At 35.8% G+C, this 17687-nt stretch overlaps 1 protein-coding gene across 3 annotated transcripts in view; it reads right to left on the bottom strand.

Moving 5' to 3' along the window:
• Nucleotides 1-17687, bottom strand: part of Arhgap24 (Rho GTPase activating protein 24) — a 711589-nt gene that overhangs the window by 376217 nt on the left and 317685 nt on the right. For all 3 annotated transcript variants that reach the window (XM_078021565.1, XM_078021564.1, XM_078021563.1), the window contains exon 2: nucleotides 2723-2922. In XM_078021565.1, coding sequence (XP_077877691.1) covers nucleotides 2723-2902 — 180 coding nt within the window. In that variant the 5' untranslated portion in view covers nucleotides 2903-2922. The remainder of the gene's footprint in view (nucleotides 1-2722; nucleotides 2923-17687) is intronic.

The following is a 17687-nucleotide window of genomic DNA, read 5'->3' as shown; positions in this document are numbered from 1 at the left end:
AGATTTTAAACTAGGAAACATTTATCCTAATTCTTTTCAAGATTAACATAGTTGTGCAGCTTGTCTGGAAATAGCTTACCAATGCCTACAAGGGAATGCAGTAACTGCTCTACATACAGATCCTATCTATTATGGCCCGACTGATTTCTCTAATGACATTTCTTGTCATTTTGCCACCCTTTCATTATGGAACACTCTATCAATAGATATCTATTATACAACTCCATATCTTCTCCCAGCTCTGAATTCCTTTGCCCAATTTATCCACCCGGAAAACCTCCACCAGTCTCCAACACCCCAGGTAAGAGTCATCTTTTACCTTGTGCATCTTTTCCCAACCCTACCAGATGAGCACCACTCATTCCTTGGTGCTAATTACATTATGTTTTCACAGCATTTAGCATTTCCATGGTACTCTATTATGATTATAATTTTGCTTATATATCTTCCTCAGCAGGTGAGCATTTTTCATAATAAAGATAACGATACAGTTTGATTTTCTTTATAGTGTTTAGGAGAAACTCACTGACAGTGTTCCATAAGTCAGTTAAGATCCTTATTCTGGAACAAAAGAGAAACACATTTCAGGGGTTTTATGTGCCTATTTTAGTAAATGCCTTGTAAGAGAGAAAACAAAAGGAGGTTATATTTATTGAACATTCTAGCTGGTTAGGAATTCTTAAAAGAGTGAATTTTTTTTTTTATTTCTTTAGTAATGCTTGTTTGTTCCAATATTATTGAAGTATCCTTCATGAAAACATACAAAGGCCCAGGGCATCCTTGGGTTGGAAGCACTGAAGTTACACATAACCACAATATACTTCTTATTAAAAGTAAGGCTAAAGAAAAGTTGAATGTCACTGGGAGGGCAAAAGGCAAAACAGAAAGAGCACTGTATCAGGAGCAAGGAACTATGATTCTATCCTCATCTGCCATTCATCAGCAATAGCCCTTTGGCTGCTTCACAGACAAATACAAATAGATATCATTTTCTTCCAGCTATAACATTTTTCAAGAAGGTCTACTTTTTGGTGTTTAATTACAAGGTGTAGTGAGAAAAGGGCACCTTATTCTTTATCATACAATACTCAGAATAAGATTGTGACTTATTATCCTGAACACAAGACATCCAGATATTATTTTTACCAAAATCATTTTACCAATCTCAGTGAAAGGGATCAAGTTAATGTGAAAAACATAGAACATGGGGAATCAGAGTGGAGACGGATATGGAGGAACTCACCAAAGAAAATAGAAATATGAATAAGATTCCATGTCCAATCCCATGGACTCTCATTCTGGCATGGTGTGAGGTGGACTGAGTTGTTAACCTGAATGGGTACGATTTTAAGTGACATCACAGGCACTACTTTGCCTCTGATCTCTATGTGATCTTGATCGTGTCACTTCATAAGCTCTAAGCCGCAATGTGTTGATCTGTTAAAATAATCCTGGTATTCCTCACAGGTTTGCTATGTCAAGTAAAATAACAGATGCAGAAATGTGCTCTCACTGTCATAATATTAATGTGGGACCAGCTTATTAAGTTACATTCCTCTGGCCATATGAACTCAGATGTATCCAGACAAAATAATGGCCCCATCATCTTTTGCACTTTGGGTTATCTGAATCACATCTAAGCCTTGACTTCTTAGGGCAAAATGGGACTAATAACATTTACCCCAGAGCATTATTTTGAGTACTTCATAAGAAAATGTGTGCAAATAGCCTTTGTGGACGTTCAAAAATGAGTAGGAATCACACACACACACACACACAAAAAAAAAAACCCAGAAAATTATTTTGGTTTATAGTTGTACTTTCTTTGCTATTTTTATGTAATCCAATTAAAGGAATGAGAACCTTGTGAAATTATAATGCCTCAGGAATTTAAGATACTAAAGCAGAGTCTCAATCCAAATTCCTAATTAAGTTCTTGAACTTTAACACAAGAGGAAATAGCCTCAAGAACATACTGTCAGGGATGTTTACATAAACTAATCTACAATGTCTCTTCTCTGATTTATACATCCCACAGATGTAGATGAGGGGAAATCACAGGGTGATGCCTCAGCTCACATCCATCAATTAATGAGCAATGATCACAGCTGAAAACCCCTGTTGCAGCTACAAAATGCAGTTTGGAGATTTTTCTTCTGCCACTGGAGACTTGGGATTTGTGGCTGAGAAAATAAGGAAATAAAAGACTGCTAAGGAACCACGAAGCAACACAGAAATGATTCCCAGAGGAGTATATTATGTGTGTTGGTTTAGTACCATATCCATATTTTATAAGAGTTAAGGTGGAGCGGATGCCTCTGAGAATTCTTATTGAAGATGTCTCAGCAATTACTGAAAGTCAGTCATGTTTACAGTTTGCCTTATCCTCCCCCCGAAAAAGAAAGATGTTTGGGCGACAAAGTGTATCTTCTAGTAGATGTGCATTAAATATCTCTCATGAAGTTAGCGTGCCTAAGGGACTCAGATATTCTTTTCCAGCTTAGTAAAAAGAAAATTAACTTTAGACAAGTATAATCTGCTTGTTGGCCTTAATTAGCAAGATCATCGGCTCCACATTAAAGCAAACAATGGTGAAGAAGTGTGAAGGATGGCTAGAAAATGAAGGAATTTGAGTTGGCTTTAGTCTCCATCAGTTTCTAGTAAATCCCACTTGTTCTTGGCTTTCTTAGGCCTGCAATGCTTTTTATTTTTTCCTACTTACCAGGGGCTTGGTTTCATCTTCATCTTTGAAATAATAGAGCTGATCTCCCTTGAGCACAAACCAGCGGGTATGCCAGGTCTTGACAAAGCCTCCTTGCTTCCTCAGCCACCCACACTTTCTGGCGTTTTGCCGCCCTTGGCCTTGTTGGGGGTTCTCCATGGAGTCATTGTTCTCCTCCATGATCAAGCTGATGGACTTTCCTGTTTGAGAAACACAATGAAAGGAAAAGACTAAGGTGCTGTGCTATATTCAATTCTTCCTTAAAACACCGAGAGAGAGAGAGAGAGAGAGAGAGAGAGAGAGAGAGAGAGAGAGAGAGAGAGAGAGAGAAAGAGAGAAAGAAAGAGAGAAAGGAAGGAAGGAAGGAAGGAAGGAAGGAAGGAAGGAAGGAAGGAAGGAAGGAAGGAAGGAAGGAAGGAAGGAAGGAAGGAAGGAAGGAAGAAAGAAAGAAAGAAAGAAAGAAAGAAAGAAAGAAAGAAAGAAAGAAAGAACCAATCAACCTTCTGGCCAAATTTCTAGATGAAAACCACAGACCTGACAACAACATGCCCAGAGGCATCTTGGAAAGAACTTGCTATGCTTTCCTGCCTCCTTAAATGAGTTTGGCTGCTGAATGAGGAGAACGGTCTTTTTCCTGAGTAGACTTAAGAATGGGAAAGTTCTAGAGGTAATGTGTAAAGAAGCAATTTATGAAAATGACCAACAAAAACATAATTCTCAAGATGAGGGCCTGTGTTTCTGGTGGGTGCTGACGGGGCCTGCCTGTGCGGGCCTGGATTACCTGAGCAAGCTCTAGCCCCACATGTGTTAACGTTTAAACAGATTTTTTTTTTTAACCTCATTGGAAGACATTTGGTTTTCATATGTGAACATTTCTCAAGATGTATCCTCTCGAGAGTTTCTCTGGCTGGTTGGAAATTAGTGCAGCCAAAGAAGTTTGGGAGAAAACAAAAACAAAAACCCTGCCTGGTCAGTTGTCCTTCCTTTACCCCACTCTCCCCCTCAGCCTTCAGGAATGAGTGGGTGCCCTGGGAAGAATATTCTAACATTATATGTGAAGAATATTGAATACTGTATACATAGCAAGAGAAGAAGCTAATTACAGGGAAAATATTAATCAACAGAAAGCTGAACTACCACAGGAGGACTGGAGGAGGTGAGCTCACAGGAAGACCCAGGGATGTGTGGTTAGGAATTAAGACAGATTTTCCTGCCTCAAAGGCTTCCTCCAAATTCTTGTGAAGGTTTATTTTAAAAAAAATTTATTCAGGAAGTGAGACATGCACTTTCTTTCTTAGGTCTTCTTCTTTTTTGTCCTGGTAATGGAGATTGAAACCAAGAATGCTCTACCACTGAACTATATACCCAGCCCTTTTTATTTTGAAACAAGTTCTCAGTAAGTTGCCCAGGTTGGCATCCAACTTTCAATCCTTCTGACTCAGTCTCCTGAAATGCTGGGATTACAGCTGTGGACCCCTGTGCCCAGCTCACCCTTGTGTCTATGACAAGGATACAGTGATACAGTAAACTAATAAAACAGAATATTGCTGTTTGGAAATATTCATAAACAAAACCCCTATTTTATTATTTCTGATGGATTTCAGGAGACAAGCTACCTTTTTGACGGTTCTTTATTGTTACCATTTTTTAAGCAATTTGTGTGTTCACAATCTTGGTGATAAACTTCATGCATTTTGTCGTCAGCCCTTGGTTATTAATGTTTTTTCCTTGAAGGGGCAGGTTAAACCTTCTGATATTGGTCAAAGCATTTTTTAATGTAATCATGCCATTCCAGATTCAGCGATGAGGCAGAACTTTGGTTTAATTACTTTTTATTTTGATAATTTCACCCATCTTCTCAGTAGCTTTGCCTCCTCCTTTGGCACACATTCCAATCTATCTCCTTCCTTGCTTTCAAAATCTTCTGTTCTCTGAACTCCTTTTAAACTTCAAGTAGGACACTGGACTGTCATCTGTCTATTTGATATCTATTTTTATCCTTTTTTATACTGAAATGCTCTTCTAATTAACACCCCCTATTTCTACAAAATATCTTGAAACTCTCTGCTATATGGGGCATTCCCATGGCAGTAACCACTGACTGCAGGAAACAGCCTCTCCTGGTGTGTGTGCTGGTATGTCTGCAGATTGGATCATGCCTGATGTTTTAAGTTTGTTATGCCCTTAGGGCAAGAACTTTCATCTCTTTTCTTTTACAGTACTTGACCTAGTATAAAGAGCCAAGAAAACTCTGCTCTAAATGAATAATAAATGGTGTAATATAATTTAGATAATAAGCTTGCTTATTTAGACCACCCTAAATAATCTTCTTTTTTCTTCTCCTGGTATTTAAATTATTCAAATCTGTACAATGCATTTCCTCACTACTTATTCTTAACCAAACACCATAATTTATAAAAATTAAATAGGGCCATAAAACAAATATTTTAATACACACACACACACACACACACACACACACACACACACCTCTATACATGTACATCTAGTATGCATTACAGAAAAACAAACTTTTGGGGGCCCCTTTTTTTTTCCTTTCCTCTCAATTTCATGCTTTATATTAGGTTTAAAAAGTTCACTCAAAAATAATTCAAAGTAATTAGCAACTTACTATCAATCATATAGAAACACAAATGGCCAATTTCCCTTTTGTCTACTATTAATGCCATAGTGAATAAAATGTGTGTACATTAGAATATGGTTTATGATTTTGCATGTTTCTGTTATTAATAAATCTGGCTGGAGCCAATAAAGCATTCCTCATTGAAATCCTGGCTAAGCTACTTGTATTTTCATGACTTTATAATACATCAGAAAGTATTTTAATAATGATAATTATAATGATTCATTAAAACAAATGAAAATAGATTCATCACATCCCTGAAGAAAAATAATGCCACAACTAGCTCTGGATGAATAAATTTAACTTTTACAAAAATAACCATGATTTTTATAGAGGATTCATGATATTTCTGGAGAAATTAAATGGTTCAAATTCTACCCTTCGTCTTTAAAATAAGGATAATGAAGTAGATCGCTCATAACTTCATGGTCTCTTTTAGCACTCTGAAATCTATCATCTCTGAAATCCCACAACTTTAGGAACACCAGGTATCCCTCATATTTAGTATTATGTCTGGTGTATGGTGAATTTCAATCAATGTTTGATGAACTAATCAATTTTACAATAGGTTTAATGCCAGTCTAAAAGCAAACACAATCTCCTTCTGAAACAAGGTCTACCGATCTTGATCTTAGAAAATGAGACTGTGATACAGTCAGTTGCAAAAAAGAAAAAAATAAGTGATAAGTTGAATCTTGATGTTCCCTTACCTTGAATATCACAATCTATACATCCAAAATACAGTACCTCCAAAATGTCACAAATTTCTTCACTTGGCTTCATCTTCATTGCCACCCTTTAATTTTTTAAGGAGACAATTCTAATATCCTTTCAAGTGGTCTCTCTATTTCTGTACTTAACCACAAACACAAACATACAGGTACAAGCTCACACATATTTCCTTCTTCAAAGAGCAGCCAAAATAAGGTTTTAAAAATTCAGATGAGATAATGACTCTCTACATTTAAAATTTTTATTGCTTCCCCATTGTACTTATTTCAAAATTCAGAGTCTGAAAGGCTCTGAATCATCTGGAGCCTGTTTACCTCTCTAACCTAATTTTATACCGCCTCTTCCCTGCTCCTCCACTCCCCACACACATACATGCTTAACCAAACCAGACTGTTTTTGGTTCTGGAGAGACCCAAGCTTCTTTATGCTTTGATGCCTGATATTTGCTGATCTCTAGCCATAAACCACTATCTTGGGCTCTTTGAATGGTCTACCCCTTTCCACTAAAGTCTCAGCCTAAAATCTACCTTCTTCAGTAGGCCTTCATTAGTCACTCTGTGAATTAGTTCATCTCTCATTATTTTCTGTCCTGAATTGTATCCTCTGTTTTCCTCACACTTCCCTAAATTTCAAGTTCTTTACCTGTTTATTTTGTATTTTCATTTTTTTTTATTTTTGTCTATCACCCCATCAGAATACCATAAGCTGCACAAGGTCAAGGACATGGTTTTTCACACTATAGTATCACCAGAGCTTTTAATAGTGTACTCAGTACACATCTACTCAATCAACACATGAAACTAGATAACAACCATAATAGAATTCCTAAAAGGAAATTTTTGAGGTTTCTTTCTAATATTATTAAATGCCTTAAAGAAAACTGTGTACTTTAAGAAATGGTTTTTTTTCCCCTCTGACATAGATTTCAGTTAGCATATAAAGTGTTCTTAAATACAATATTAAAATTATCACAATTGGATAAACCTGAAATTGTCCTTTACAAAAAAAATAATAACATTATTCAAACTTGTAGCCTTTTTAGCCTTGTTAGTAAATGTACATACTCAATTTGGTTTAACACTAAAAAGAGTACCATTTATTCACTTAAAATCTCAGAGAATGATTCAACTGAATCTATACCAGGAAAATCCTTTCACTGTAGTCAGGGCATGAAAGCTGAGTAGTAGATGAGATTACAAAACAGAATTACCTTCTTCATTACCAAATGAACATAACAATGACAATATAATAAAGATGTAAATGGGTGGCTACTCCAAAACGAAACAAAAATGAAATTGATGAATTAATTTGTGTGGTCATATCACTCTGAATAAAATGCCTTAATTTGGTCTACTATACCATACCATGGCTTAGAAAGTTCCCATCATTTGATGGGCTTGTAGCTTTGAATTATTTTTAAATGGTGGAAACCGGTTCCTGCATCTACTCATATGTTTTTTTTTTCAACCAGAAACTAGAAATGCAACAGCATTGCATATACAATCAAAATAAGATATATGCTCCTAACAGAGTCTTCTCACCTCAAAAGGCACACACTTCATTTCAACAAAGAATATTGTTGAATATTATAGGTCCGATGAATATAAATAAAATGCCTGACACCAAAGAGTTGTAAAACATTTAAATTTATATAGATTCAACTACGCATGGTCAGCAAACAGAAGAGATTAAGAAAGAAAGAGGGAACTAGAGCAGAAGAGAAGAAAGAGAGCAACTGAACTAGCAAAAGCAACTACACTTCAATGACTCCAAGCCACTCAATGAATGTATGCCCCCAAAGTAGTGCCAAATGGAAGAAGTGCATCTGCAGACCTCCATCAGTGTCAATTCCCTGGCATCTGGAAGGATGAACATCTCACTGTGCAAATGTAGCCTTAGAGTTTGGGTGCACATGATTTCATGCCTCATGGCTCCTAAACACCAATTACTCAAGTTGTTCAATGTAAGAACAGTAATCTGTTTTTTGCTGGGGAAGAAAACAAAAACAAGCAATATTGGTAGAACATTGTGATTTATGAGAGATTTATAGGACTGGAGCAATTTGGATCACATCCTATAGTCACCTTCTGTGACCGCATTAGAATCCATTAGAATCAAACTTCTTTGTAAGATATGATTCCTCTGTATGCACTGTTAAATTACAGTCAATATTCTTCTGAATTCTCTTTCTTATTAAACAAATAAACACTTTGTTTTCTAGCTGTTGCTAACATGATGGTTTTTCAAACATTCTATTAGCTGTATTCCTAAATGCTAGTATATATCTTTTCTATCTAGGAGGATTCACATTACGAACACAAAGAATAAGACAGCACGTGCATGCACATATATGTGTATATACATGCAGGTATATGGTAAGTGTGGGTCTACATGCATTGTATGTGTTCTCCCTAGAGAACAAAATCCTTAAAGGCAAAATATTTGCTGATATTTTTTCTCATCTTTAAAATATTAAGTGCCATGGCACAGGAAGGCATGTAAGCATATGTCTACAGATCCTGATATTCTTTCATGAAGCAAAGAACATAAAACAACTTCACCACACAGTGTTCATTAAGCAAGCTGCTTGTGCTAGTAATACAGTCAATTTGTGAAATTAAGGGTTATTTTTATTCTTTCCTAAAACATTTCTCCAACAACTGCAATGTTACATCAAATTTAGAACATCAAATTCTTTTAGTATTCTAAATATTGAAATAATTTCAGGATAAAGTAACACTAGTAGTATTTTTCTCATCTGAGTCAGTCACTCCATGCTTGACATACAACAGCTATTCCTCTACTTCAGCTCAACTATGGATGTTGAATTTGAATGGTGAATCCTCCCAAACCTCTCTCCATTTTCTAACTTCATCTGAATTGTCCCTGGAGGCCCCCATCCTCACCTTCTAACCCTCACTATCTGTAGCAGAAGTTGGTGCCCTATGTGGAACTCTTTCCTGATACTATGGACTGGATGCTTTTGTCCCCACCCCCAATTTATTAGTTGAAATCCTAATCTCCAATATAATTATATTTTGAAGTGAGGCTTTGGGGAAGCAATTAGCATTAGAAGTCATGAGGGTGGAGCCCAGATCTGATGAGATTAATGTCCTTAAAAAAAGAGGTACAAGAACTTGCTTACACTTTCTCTGTGTCTGTGCAAATAATTGGACTTTCAAGCACATAGTGAGATAATGACTACCTGTACCAACCAAGAGAAGAGGCTTCAGAATGAAATGTTCCCTGTCAGAACTTTGACTTTGGACTTCAGCCTCCAGAACTGTTAAAAATTTGTTTCTAGAAGTATGGTGATTCCTCAGAAAACTTGGAATGGAATCACCTTTTGACCCAGTTATCCCACTCCTTAGTTTATACCGAAAGGACTTAAAATTAGCATACTATAGTGACACAGCCAAATCAATATTCATAGCAGCTCAATTCACAATAGCTAAGCTATGGAACCTACATAGGTGCCATATGGGGTATATATATATACACTGGAATATTAGCTAAAAAGAGGATTGAAATTATGGCATTTTCTGAATGTTTTCTTTGACATAAGGAGGCTGATTCATATTGAGATAGGGAGTGGGAGCATGGGAGGAATAGACTAACTCTAGATAGGGCAGAGGGGTTGAGGGGAAGTGAGGGAGCATGGGGTTATTTATGATGGTGGAATGTAATGATCATTATTATCCAAAGTATAGGTATGAAGACATGAATCGGTGTGAATATACTATGTATACAACAAGAAATATGAAAAATTGTGCTTTATATGTGTAATAAGAATTGTAATGTATTCTGCTGTCATATTTAAATTAAAAAAAAACTTTGCAAAAAAAAGAAAAAGAAAAAGAAATTATGGCATTTTCTAGTAAACAGATGGCACTGGAATCTATCATGCTAAGTGAAGTAAGCCAATCCCAGAAAACCAAAGGCCAAATATTCTCTCTGATATACAGATGCTGACTCACAACAGGCAGTGGGGAGGGAGGTGTGGAGGTTCACTGGATTGGACAAGGGAAAATGGGGGGAAATGTAGGGGGATGGAAATGGGGAAAACAGTAGAATCAAACATAGCTTTCCTATGTTCATATATGAATACACAATCAGCATAACTCCACATCATGTACAATCACAAGAATGGGAAGTTATACTCTATGTATGTATGATATGTCAAAATACATTCTACTGTCACGTATAACTAAAAAGAACAAAAAATACAAAAAGTAAGAAAAGAAAAATAAATAAATAAATAAGTTTCTATTAGTTAAGCCACCCAGTCTATAGACTCCTGAGAGAATAACCACCCCATCAGAAGGTTTGTATGTTAACTGATCAGGACTCACAGCCTAGACTCTTTTTCTTGGACATTGACTTCATTAAAGGGGAGTCTTTTGGTAAACTCTCTGTCACCTACTTCTTCCAAAATCCTCAGCCAAGGACTAACTGGAAAAGGGGTACAAAAGGTAGTCAGGATCCTTGAATTATGAAAGACTAAATCTGTGCTACAATTTGTGCTACAGAGTTATTCCATTAGATTAGGCCAAAGCTAGTTTACACTTAACTTTATTTCCCTGACCTATGCTAATTCCCTCATTTCCATTCTTCTGAGAGCTTCCTAGTAAATTACTTGAACAATTCTCCCTCAATCTCCTGAGGGTACTGGCCTTCGATGATGATTCCAAGTTGCAGGTGCCTCCACTTTTAGTACCCTCACTTTCCTTCCTAATGGTAATAGTTCAACATTGAGCTTAATGCCATTTCTTTCTTACCAAATATGACAAGATTAACTATTGCCTTCAAGTTTCTATCCATTTTCCGAGTCCCAATAAAGCCACCCTTGATACTCAGCTTCTCAGGTGTGGGCAAGCCAAGAATAAGTAGAGTAAATTTGTTAATATAATCTCCTAGCTTATGGAAGGCTGAAAGCAAAAGTGTAGCAGGACTATGCAACAAAGCTGAACAAGTATGAATGAGAGAAATGCAAATGAACGATGAAAGTGGAGGTGGAGACAGAATAGGTGAGAGTAAGGGAAAAATACTTCCATCATGAAAGTCTATACCTCTGTCTTCTGTCCTGAGTCAGATATTAAATTATGTATGCTTTGATTTGAATTTGCTTTGATTGTGTCAAAGTTTCATTTGCTAGAAACTTGGTCTCCAGTGTGGTGGTGTTGGGAGGTAGTAGAACCTTTGAGAGGTAAGTCCTAGTGGGAGGTAATTAGACCATTGGGAATGTCACCTATGGAAAAAATTCACAAACGTCTCCAGAGACCTTGAAATTCCTACAAGAGCAAGTGGTTATAAAAAAATCAAACCTGGCTCCTGAATCTCCTTGGATTGTAATACTGTGTGTTCTCTTCTGCTCCCACCAATGTTATGTCCTTTACTACCAAGTTCTCACCTGAGGCCAAACCAATGGGGCCACCAGATTTTGGACTTTCAGCCTACATCACCATGAGCTAAATAAATCTCTTTTCTTTACAATATCTAACCTCAATAATTTTGTTTTTAGAAAAGGAAGTCAATATAATGTGGGTATATGGTTAAAATTTGAACAAAATCTTGTATCTCTCTCCCCCACACACATACACACATACTCACAATAGTTTTACAGTTTAATGAATATTCTGGAAACAAACATCATACAAATACAGACTCAACACATCTCTTTCCTTTACTAATACATTACCACAATAATATTATACATTTTTTTCCAAAATAGCAAAACTCATTTTATAAAACAAATTAAAAAGTCATAGTACTACAATGCTTAAAAATCTACAATGATTACTCCTTTATATAAGAATTAAATATGAATTATTTGTCATGGTCTAGAATACCCAGTATGATCCCTGCCTACCTTTGTCAGCATGCTACCCCTGTGTTTTTTAATTCATTCAATCTATATTTCACATTGTAGACTTCAATATTTCCACATTCACCTAGTAAGAAATCAAAATGACTTAATGGGACCAACCATACAAAAAGAAACCAATCTTAAGTATTTGCTTTGTTATTGTTGTATATGTAATGCCTCATATTTGTAGAGAGAATCTGTTCCTTTTGAAAGAGGTTTTGAAGAAGGTATTTTAACATATACTTCAAAGTGTTTCCAATCACCACATCACTATCTGAAGCATAAGTGAAAAGAACAGCTGTTGTAATTTCCAATGCTGATAAATTGAGTAGAACAAAATCAAATTAAAACAAAGACTTAACATTGATAGGATTAATAAAGAATTGGCAGATTTTGTCAATTGTACTGTTGCTCTTCAGGGTCATGGAAGACATCATTAGTTAATCGCCCTGGTGCTCACACCCCTCATGCCCTCTCACTATGACCCTCTAGGCAGAATCAGTCAATCAGTCACACATGGAAAGGAAAGGAAGACTTGGTTATTTCAGTTCTGTAAACAAACCAAGAACTAAAGATCTCCCTTAAATGTCAAATCAAAACTCAGGTATTCCTCAAAAGGAATGCCATTTGAAATGATAACAGAAGAGAAAGCCAATATCTTTTCATGGCAAGAACTAATCATTTCATGAAAGCTTGATGATGGCAAATATCATTGCATGCTGTAGGGCCACAGGAAAACAAAGAAAAACTGGAAGCAAATAAAAGGAAATAGGAATTGGATATTCCTTATTCTATGTTATTTAAGATTAGACTCTTTGAAATCGTATCAGAAACCTGATTTTCTAAACATCTCATGTTTTAAGCTCTTGTATGGCCCTTCCCACTCTCACCCAGAACAATCAGTTTTGAAAAGTTGTTTCAAACAAAGGAGGGTTTCCACTCCCAAATCTGAAAAGTAATGAATTATGCTACCCAAAGGAAGAGAGAGCAGGAGAGCAATAAAGAAAAGCTTTAGCACATTGTGGGGAGAACAGAGAGAAGAAAGGCAAAGTCTGTGGGGTGTTGAGATGGTCAGGCCCAGCTGGGGAAAACCACCTCAGCTGGGTCCTCTTCTCATTATAGGGAAACGGCCTTTGTGTCTATCACTTATAAAACCCCTCCATCTCTGTCCCCCAGTGGTCATATTTTTAAGCTTAGATAAAAGCTCTTATGAAGCACTACTTTCAATATCAGCTACGTTCAGAGACTCCAACTAAGAAAATCAAATGCTGTCGATTACATTATCATTTCAAGCCTGTCTGTGGGACCAGATTTTATTTGACCACAGTTAAAAGAAAACACAAGTGGGTAACTTTGAGATAGTCATTTGTCTAGAATGAACTTTCTGGTTTTCTCCTTCAAATGAAAGCCCTGAGGCAATTAATGATTTCCAATAAGAACTGCTTCTTCTTTGTCAATTAATCCTGTGGGTTGAACAGCATCAGGGTTGCTTTATAAGCCCAGGAAAATTACTACTCTCCCTAAGTATATAAATCTTGTCCTAATCACTGAACCACAGTTACTCTCCCAGTTGTTTATTATATTGAGGTACTGACAATACAACTTTTTCATTAGAATTTGAAGATGGTAGGGAGATGATGTCAAAGTGGGGAAAAAAAAAAGAATCTGACTGCTGTTCTACTTTATTCAGCATTATTCACATTATGGTGGACTTTGATGAGTTAAACTATGGCCTTTGCTGAGATCCCCTTATTGAATATAGTTTTAGTGCTTTAAAATAATTAATTCACACTTTAGCTTTATGTGACAAAAAATTGTCTTTACACATGAATACACTTAATGAACAGAGTTCAGTGAAAATCCTATATATTAAAAACAACATTTTTAAAAATTAGGTAGTTTGGTGGCACATGTATTATTTGTGATGTCCAGAGCTTTGGGACATCACAAATGTCTCCTTCTCCCTCATGCCATATTGTTATAGATGGTACCACTGTACCACTGCTGTAGTAATAGATCTGGACTTGATTATTCACATGACCTGAGCTCAACAGTAGAAGTGATGGGCCCAGGGAATGAGCATGTGACTTAGGAAGGCCCTGTAAACCTTCCATTTTAATGGTTATAGAAAGATAGGGGAAGATGTACATCAAGATTGACAGCATACATCTTCCCTGCCCTACAGAGCAAAGCTGTCTACAGACTGAAGCAGTGTAGACAGAGGCAGGTATTGGAAAAGAATAGAGAGATCCTTGGAATGTGGATCCAAGTTCTAGCCCCTTAAGTTCTGATCCCTGTGTAACTTTCTTGGATCTTCTAAGATATGTATTATTCTTCTCAGAAAAGGGAATAAATAAATCTTCTTTTGCTCAACCAAGTTTGAGTTGGTTTCAATAATGCGTTATGCAAAATATCTTTTTATTGTGAAAAAACACACTGAATGAAAATATTTCTAGAATTTTTCCTTCAAAATGATTTTAAAAACCTATGTTTAAAACACACAGAGTTTCCCTTACCTTGTATCACACACAAAAATTAATTTAAGAGAGATCTAAAACCTAAATTTGAAAATTAAACCTCTTATAAGAAAACACAGGAGAATATATTCATAATCTGTGAAAGTAAATGTTTTTAGAAAGGATAAGCAAAATAAAAACATGAAAATTATAATATATACTTTGTTAAAAGTTCCTGCTCATTGAAAGACATCATTAAGAAAATGATTAGGCAAGTCAGAGACTGTCAGAAAACACTTATAAAACATATCTGCAGGGACTGGAGTTGTGGCTCAGTGGTAAGAGAACTTGCCTAGCATGTATGAGACCCTAAGTTCAATTCCCAGCACAGTATATAAATAAATGAATAAAATAGAGGTCCATCAACATCTAAAAGAAATTTTAAAAAACCATATCTACAAAAGATTTGTATGAATAAGATACAAAGAACTCCTACAACTCAAGAAAATGAAAGACAAAAATCTCAATTTGGAAAATAGGAAGATTTGAATAGGTACTTCAGAATAGGAGGTATACAAAAGTCCAATGATCTCATGGTAAAAGTCCCAACATCATTAGATATCAAATAAATGCATATTGAAACCACTTTGAGATGCCATTTCACACACATTTGAATGGCTATGGTTAAGAATACTCACAACACAAAATGTTGGTGAGAATATGGAACAACTAAAATTTTTATACATTCTGGCAGAAGTATACATGGTACAATCACTTTGATAAAATTTTTAGCAATTCTGTATAAAGTTAAATATGTTCCTACTTATGACTTAGTAATTCTTAGATGCTTAAGAAAAATGGAATCCATAAACTCACCAGAAAATTTGTATGGAAATGTTGATATTACTTGGTTTTATTTAATTATATTAGCTTCAAACAGAAAAAAATGAAACCCACTGAAATGTGTATTGAAAGCATGATCCCCAGTGCAGCAAGGTTTAGAGGTGGAGTGTTTAAGCAATGATCAAATAATGAGGACTCTGACATCAGAAGTAGATTAATCCATTTGATGAATTGGTAGTTGGAAAGGCTACTTGGATGTGGGATCTAGTAGTAGGGAGCAGGTTACTGGAGGAATGCCTCCGGAGGGTTTGGTTTGTCTCTGGCCCTTCTCTCTCTGCTTCCATTCTGCCATGAGTGGAGCAGCTTTCCTCTACCACACCCTTCTGCCATGATATTCTTTCTCACCTCAGAGCAATGGAGCCAGCTAAATGTGGATGGAAACCTTTGAAACAATGAGCCAGAATAAATGTTTCCATTTCTAAGTTAGTTTTGTCAGGTATTTGGGTCACAGTGAAGAAAACCTGACTAATACATCTATCAACAGTTAAATAGACAAATTATGGTCTAATTAGACAGTGGACTACTCCCCAGCAATTAAAAAAGAAACTACATATCTATATGTATCAGTGTGTATATATATATATATATATATATATATAATTTTTTTCTTTTTAGATACACATAACAGTAGAATGTATTTTGGCAAATTATATATACATGGAGTATAACTTATTCTAATTTGGATCTTCTTCTTGTTGTACATGACTCAGAGTTACCCTGGTCATGTGTGCAAATATAAGGATAGGAAAGTTATGTCCAATTAATTCTACTGCCCTTCCTTTCCCCCTCGCCCTTCCTTCCCCTTCACTCCCCTCTGTCTAATCCAATGGACTTCTATTCTTCCCCTCCCCCGACATTCCCTTGTTGTGGATTAGCATCCACATATCAGAAAGAACATATAGCCCTTCATTTTCTGGGATTTGCTTATTTCACTTAGCAGAATGTTTCTCTCTCTCTCTCTCTCTCTCTCTCTCTCTCTCTCTCTCTCTGTATATGTATGTGTATATATATACATATATTTTTTTAACAGTTATAAAATCTGTAAGTCAAATTAATAGACCATTGAGATATATACATATATATATCAAGAGAGAGAGAGAGAGAGAAACATTGATGAATATCATATAAAGAGTAAATGAACTAGATTCAAAACATCCACTGACCGATTCCATTCACATGAAGTCTAGAATAGGCAAAACTAGTCTATAGTGATAGGAATCAAGAAGTGGCTGCTTTTGAGGGTGGATATTGACTGTAAAAAGGGGCACAAGGAAAATTTTCTTTGATGATGAAAATGTCTTCTATCTTGATGAGATATGAGTTACATATTGTAGAGGCACTTGTCTAAACTCATGAATTATATACTTGATATCTGTGTTTCTTTAATCAAATGTTCAAAAGTCCCATCTAAAATATTGAGCTCCAATTAGTAGGTTTACTCTTTGCTGTGGTATGGGTTAGCAATGTACAATGCCATTCTGAATAAGGGACTTGATCATCCACAGATTTTGGTATCCTTAGGGGATTCTGGAATAAAACTCTCATGGATATTGAGGGATGACTGAAAATGCTGTCTGGGTATGTGTGTGTGCATATTCATTTAATGTTCACGATAACTTCATGAAGTATGTGCCATTATTATTAGCACTTTACAGATGGAGAAAGTAGGTACAGTCCTACTACAAATAAGTGGTTGTTCCAAAGGAAAAAAAAAACACTTATTTATACAAAATCTGGCTTATATATTTATACAACCACTTATTTATACAAAATGAACTCTTGTGTAGAATAGTCTAGTGCATTCAAATGATCTATAAGAAAAGGTAAATATAGTTATCAACTATTTATTCTTAGGACAAAATATGATACCAGGATTTTCATCTATCTATATGTATATGCATTCATACTTACAGATAAATAGATATAGAGATACACACACTCACACATTCACATCCATGTTATACATAGATTCATGTTCTCAATGTATCACTGATGATTGCTTATTTATTTATTCTCTTATATTTCATTTTGAGTTTTTACTTTTAACATTCTTAGACTCAGAAGATCCTTCCATATGAAACTTTTGCCTTATTGACTTTTCTCTGTTCCCTTCAGCAGCTTGGAAACAGGTCAAGGAGTTCAGAGCTGCCTTTTGCCCATTCTTTGTAGAAGCCAGCAAACAAAGCATAGTCAAGCTGCAGTACACTTGATATTCTCAATTCAGAGGAGGGAGGGGAGAATAAGGCTCATGTGCTTGGTCTTTATGAAGAGAAAATCCTCAGTGAAAGTGACAAATTCATTTTTGCCTTATAAACAAAGAAACTATAGAGCACTGTGTCATTTTAGTTGGAAAAGTAGAAAGAT

The sequence above is a fragment of the Ictidomys tridecemlineatus genome, chromosome 9 (assembly GCF_052094955.1).
Source record: "Ictidomys tridecemlineatus isolate mIctTri1 chromosome 9, mIctTri1.hap1, whole genome shotgun sequence".
NCBI lineage: Eukaryota > Metazoa > Chordata > Mammalia > Rodentia > Sciuridae > Ictidomys > Ictidomys tridecemlineatus.
This window is presented reverse-complemented; position numbering and strand designations above follow the sequence as displayed.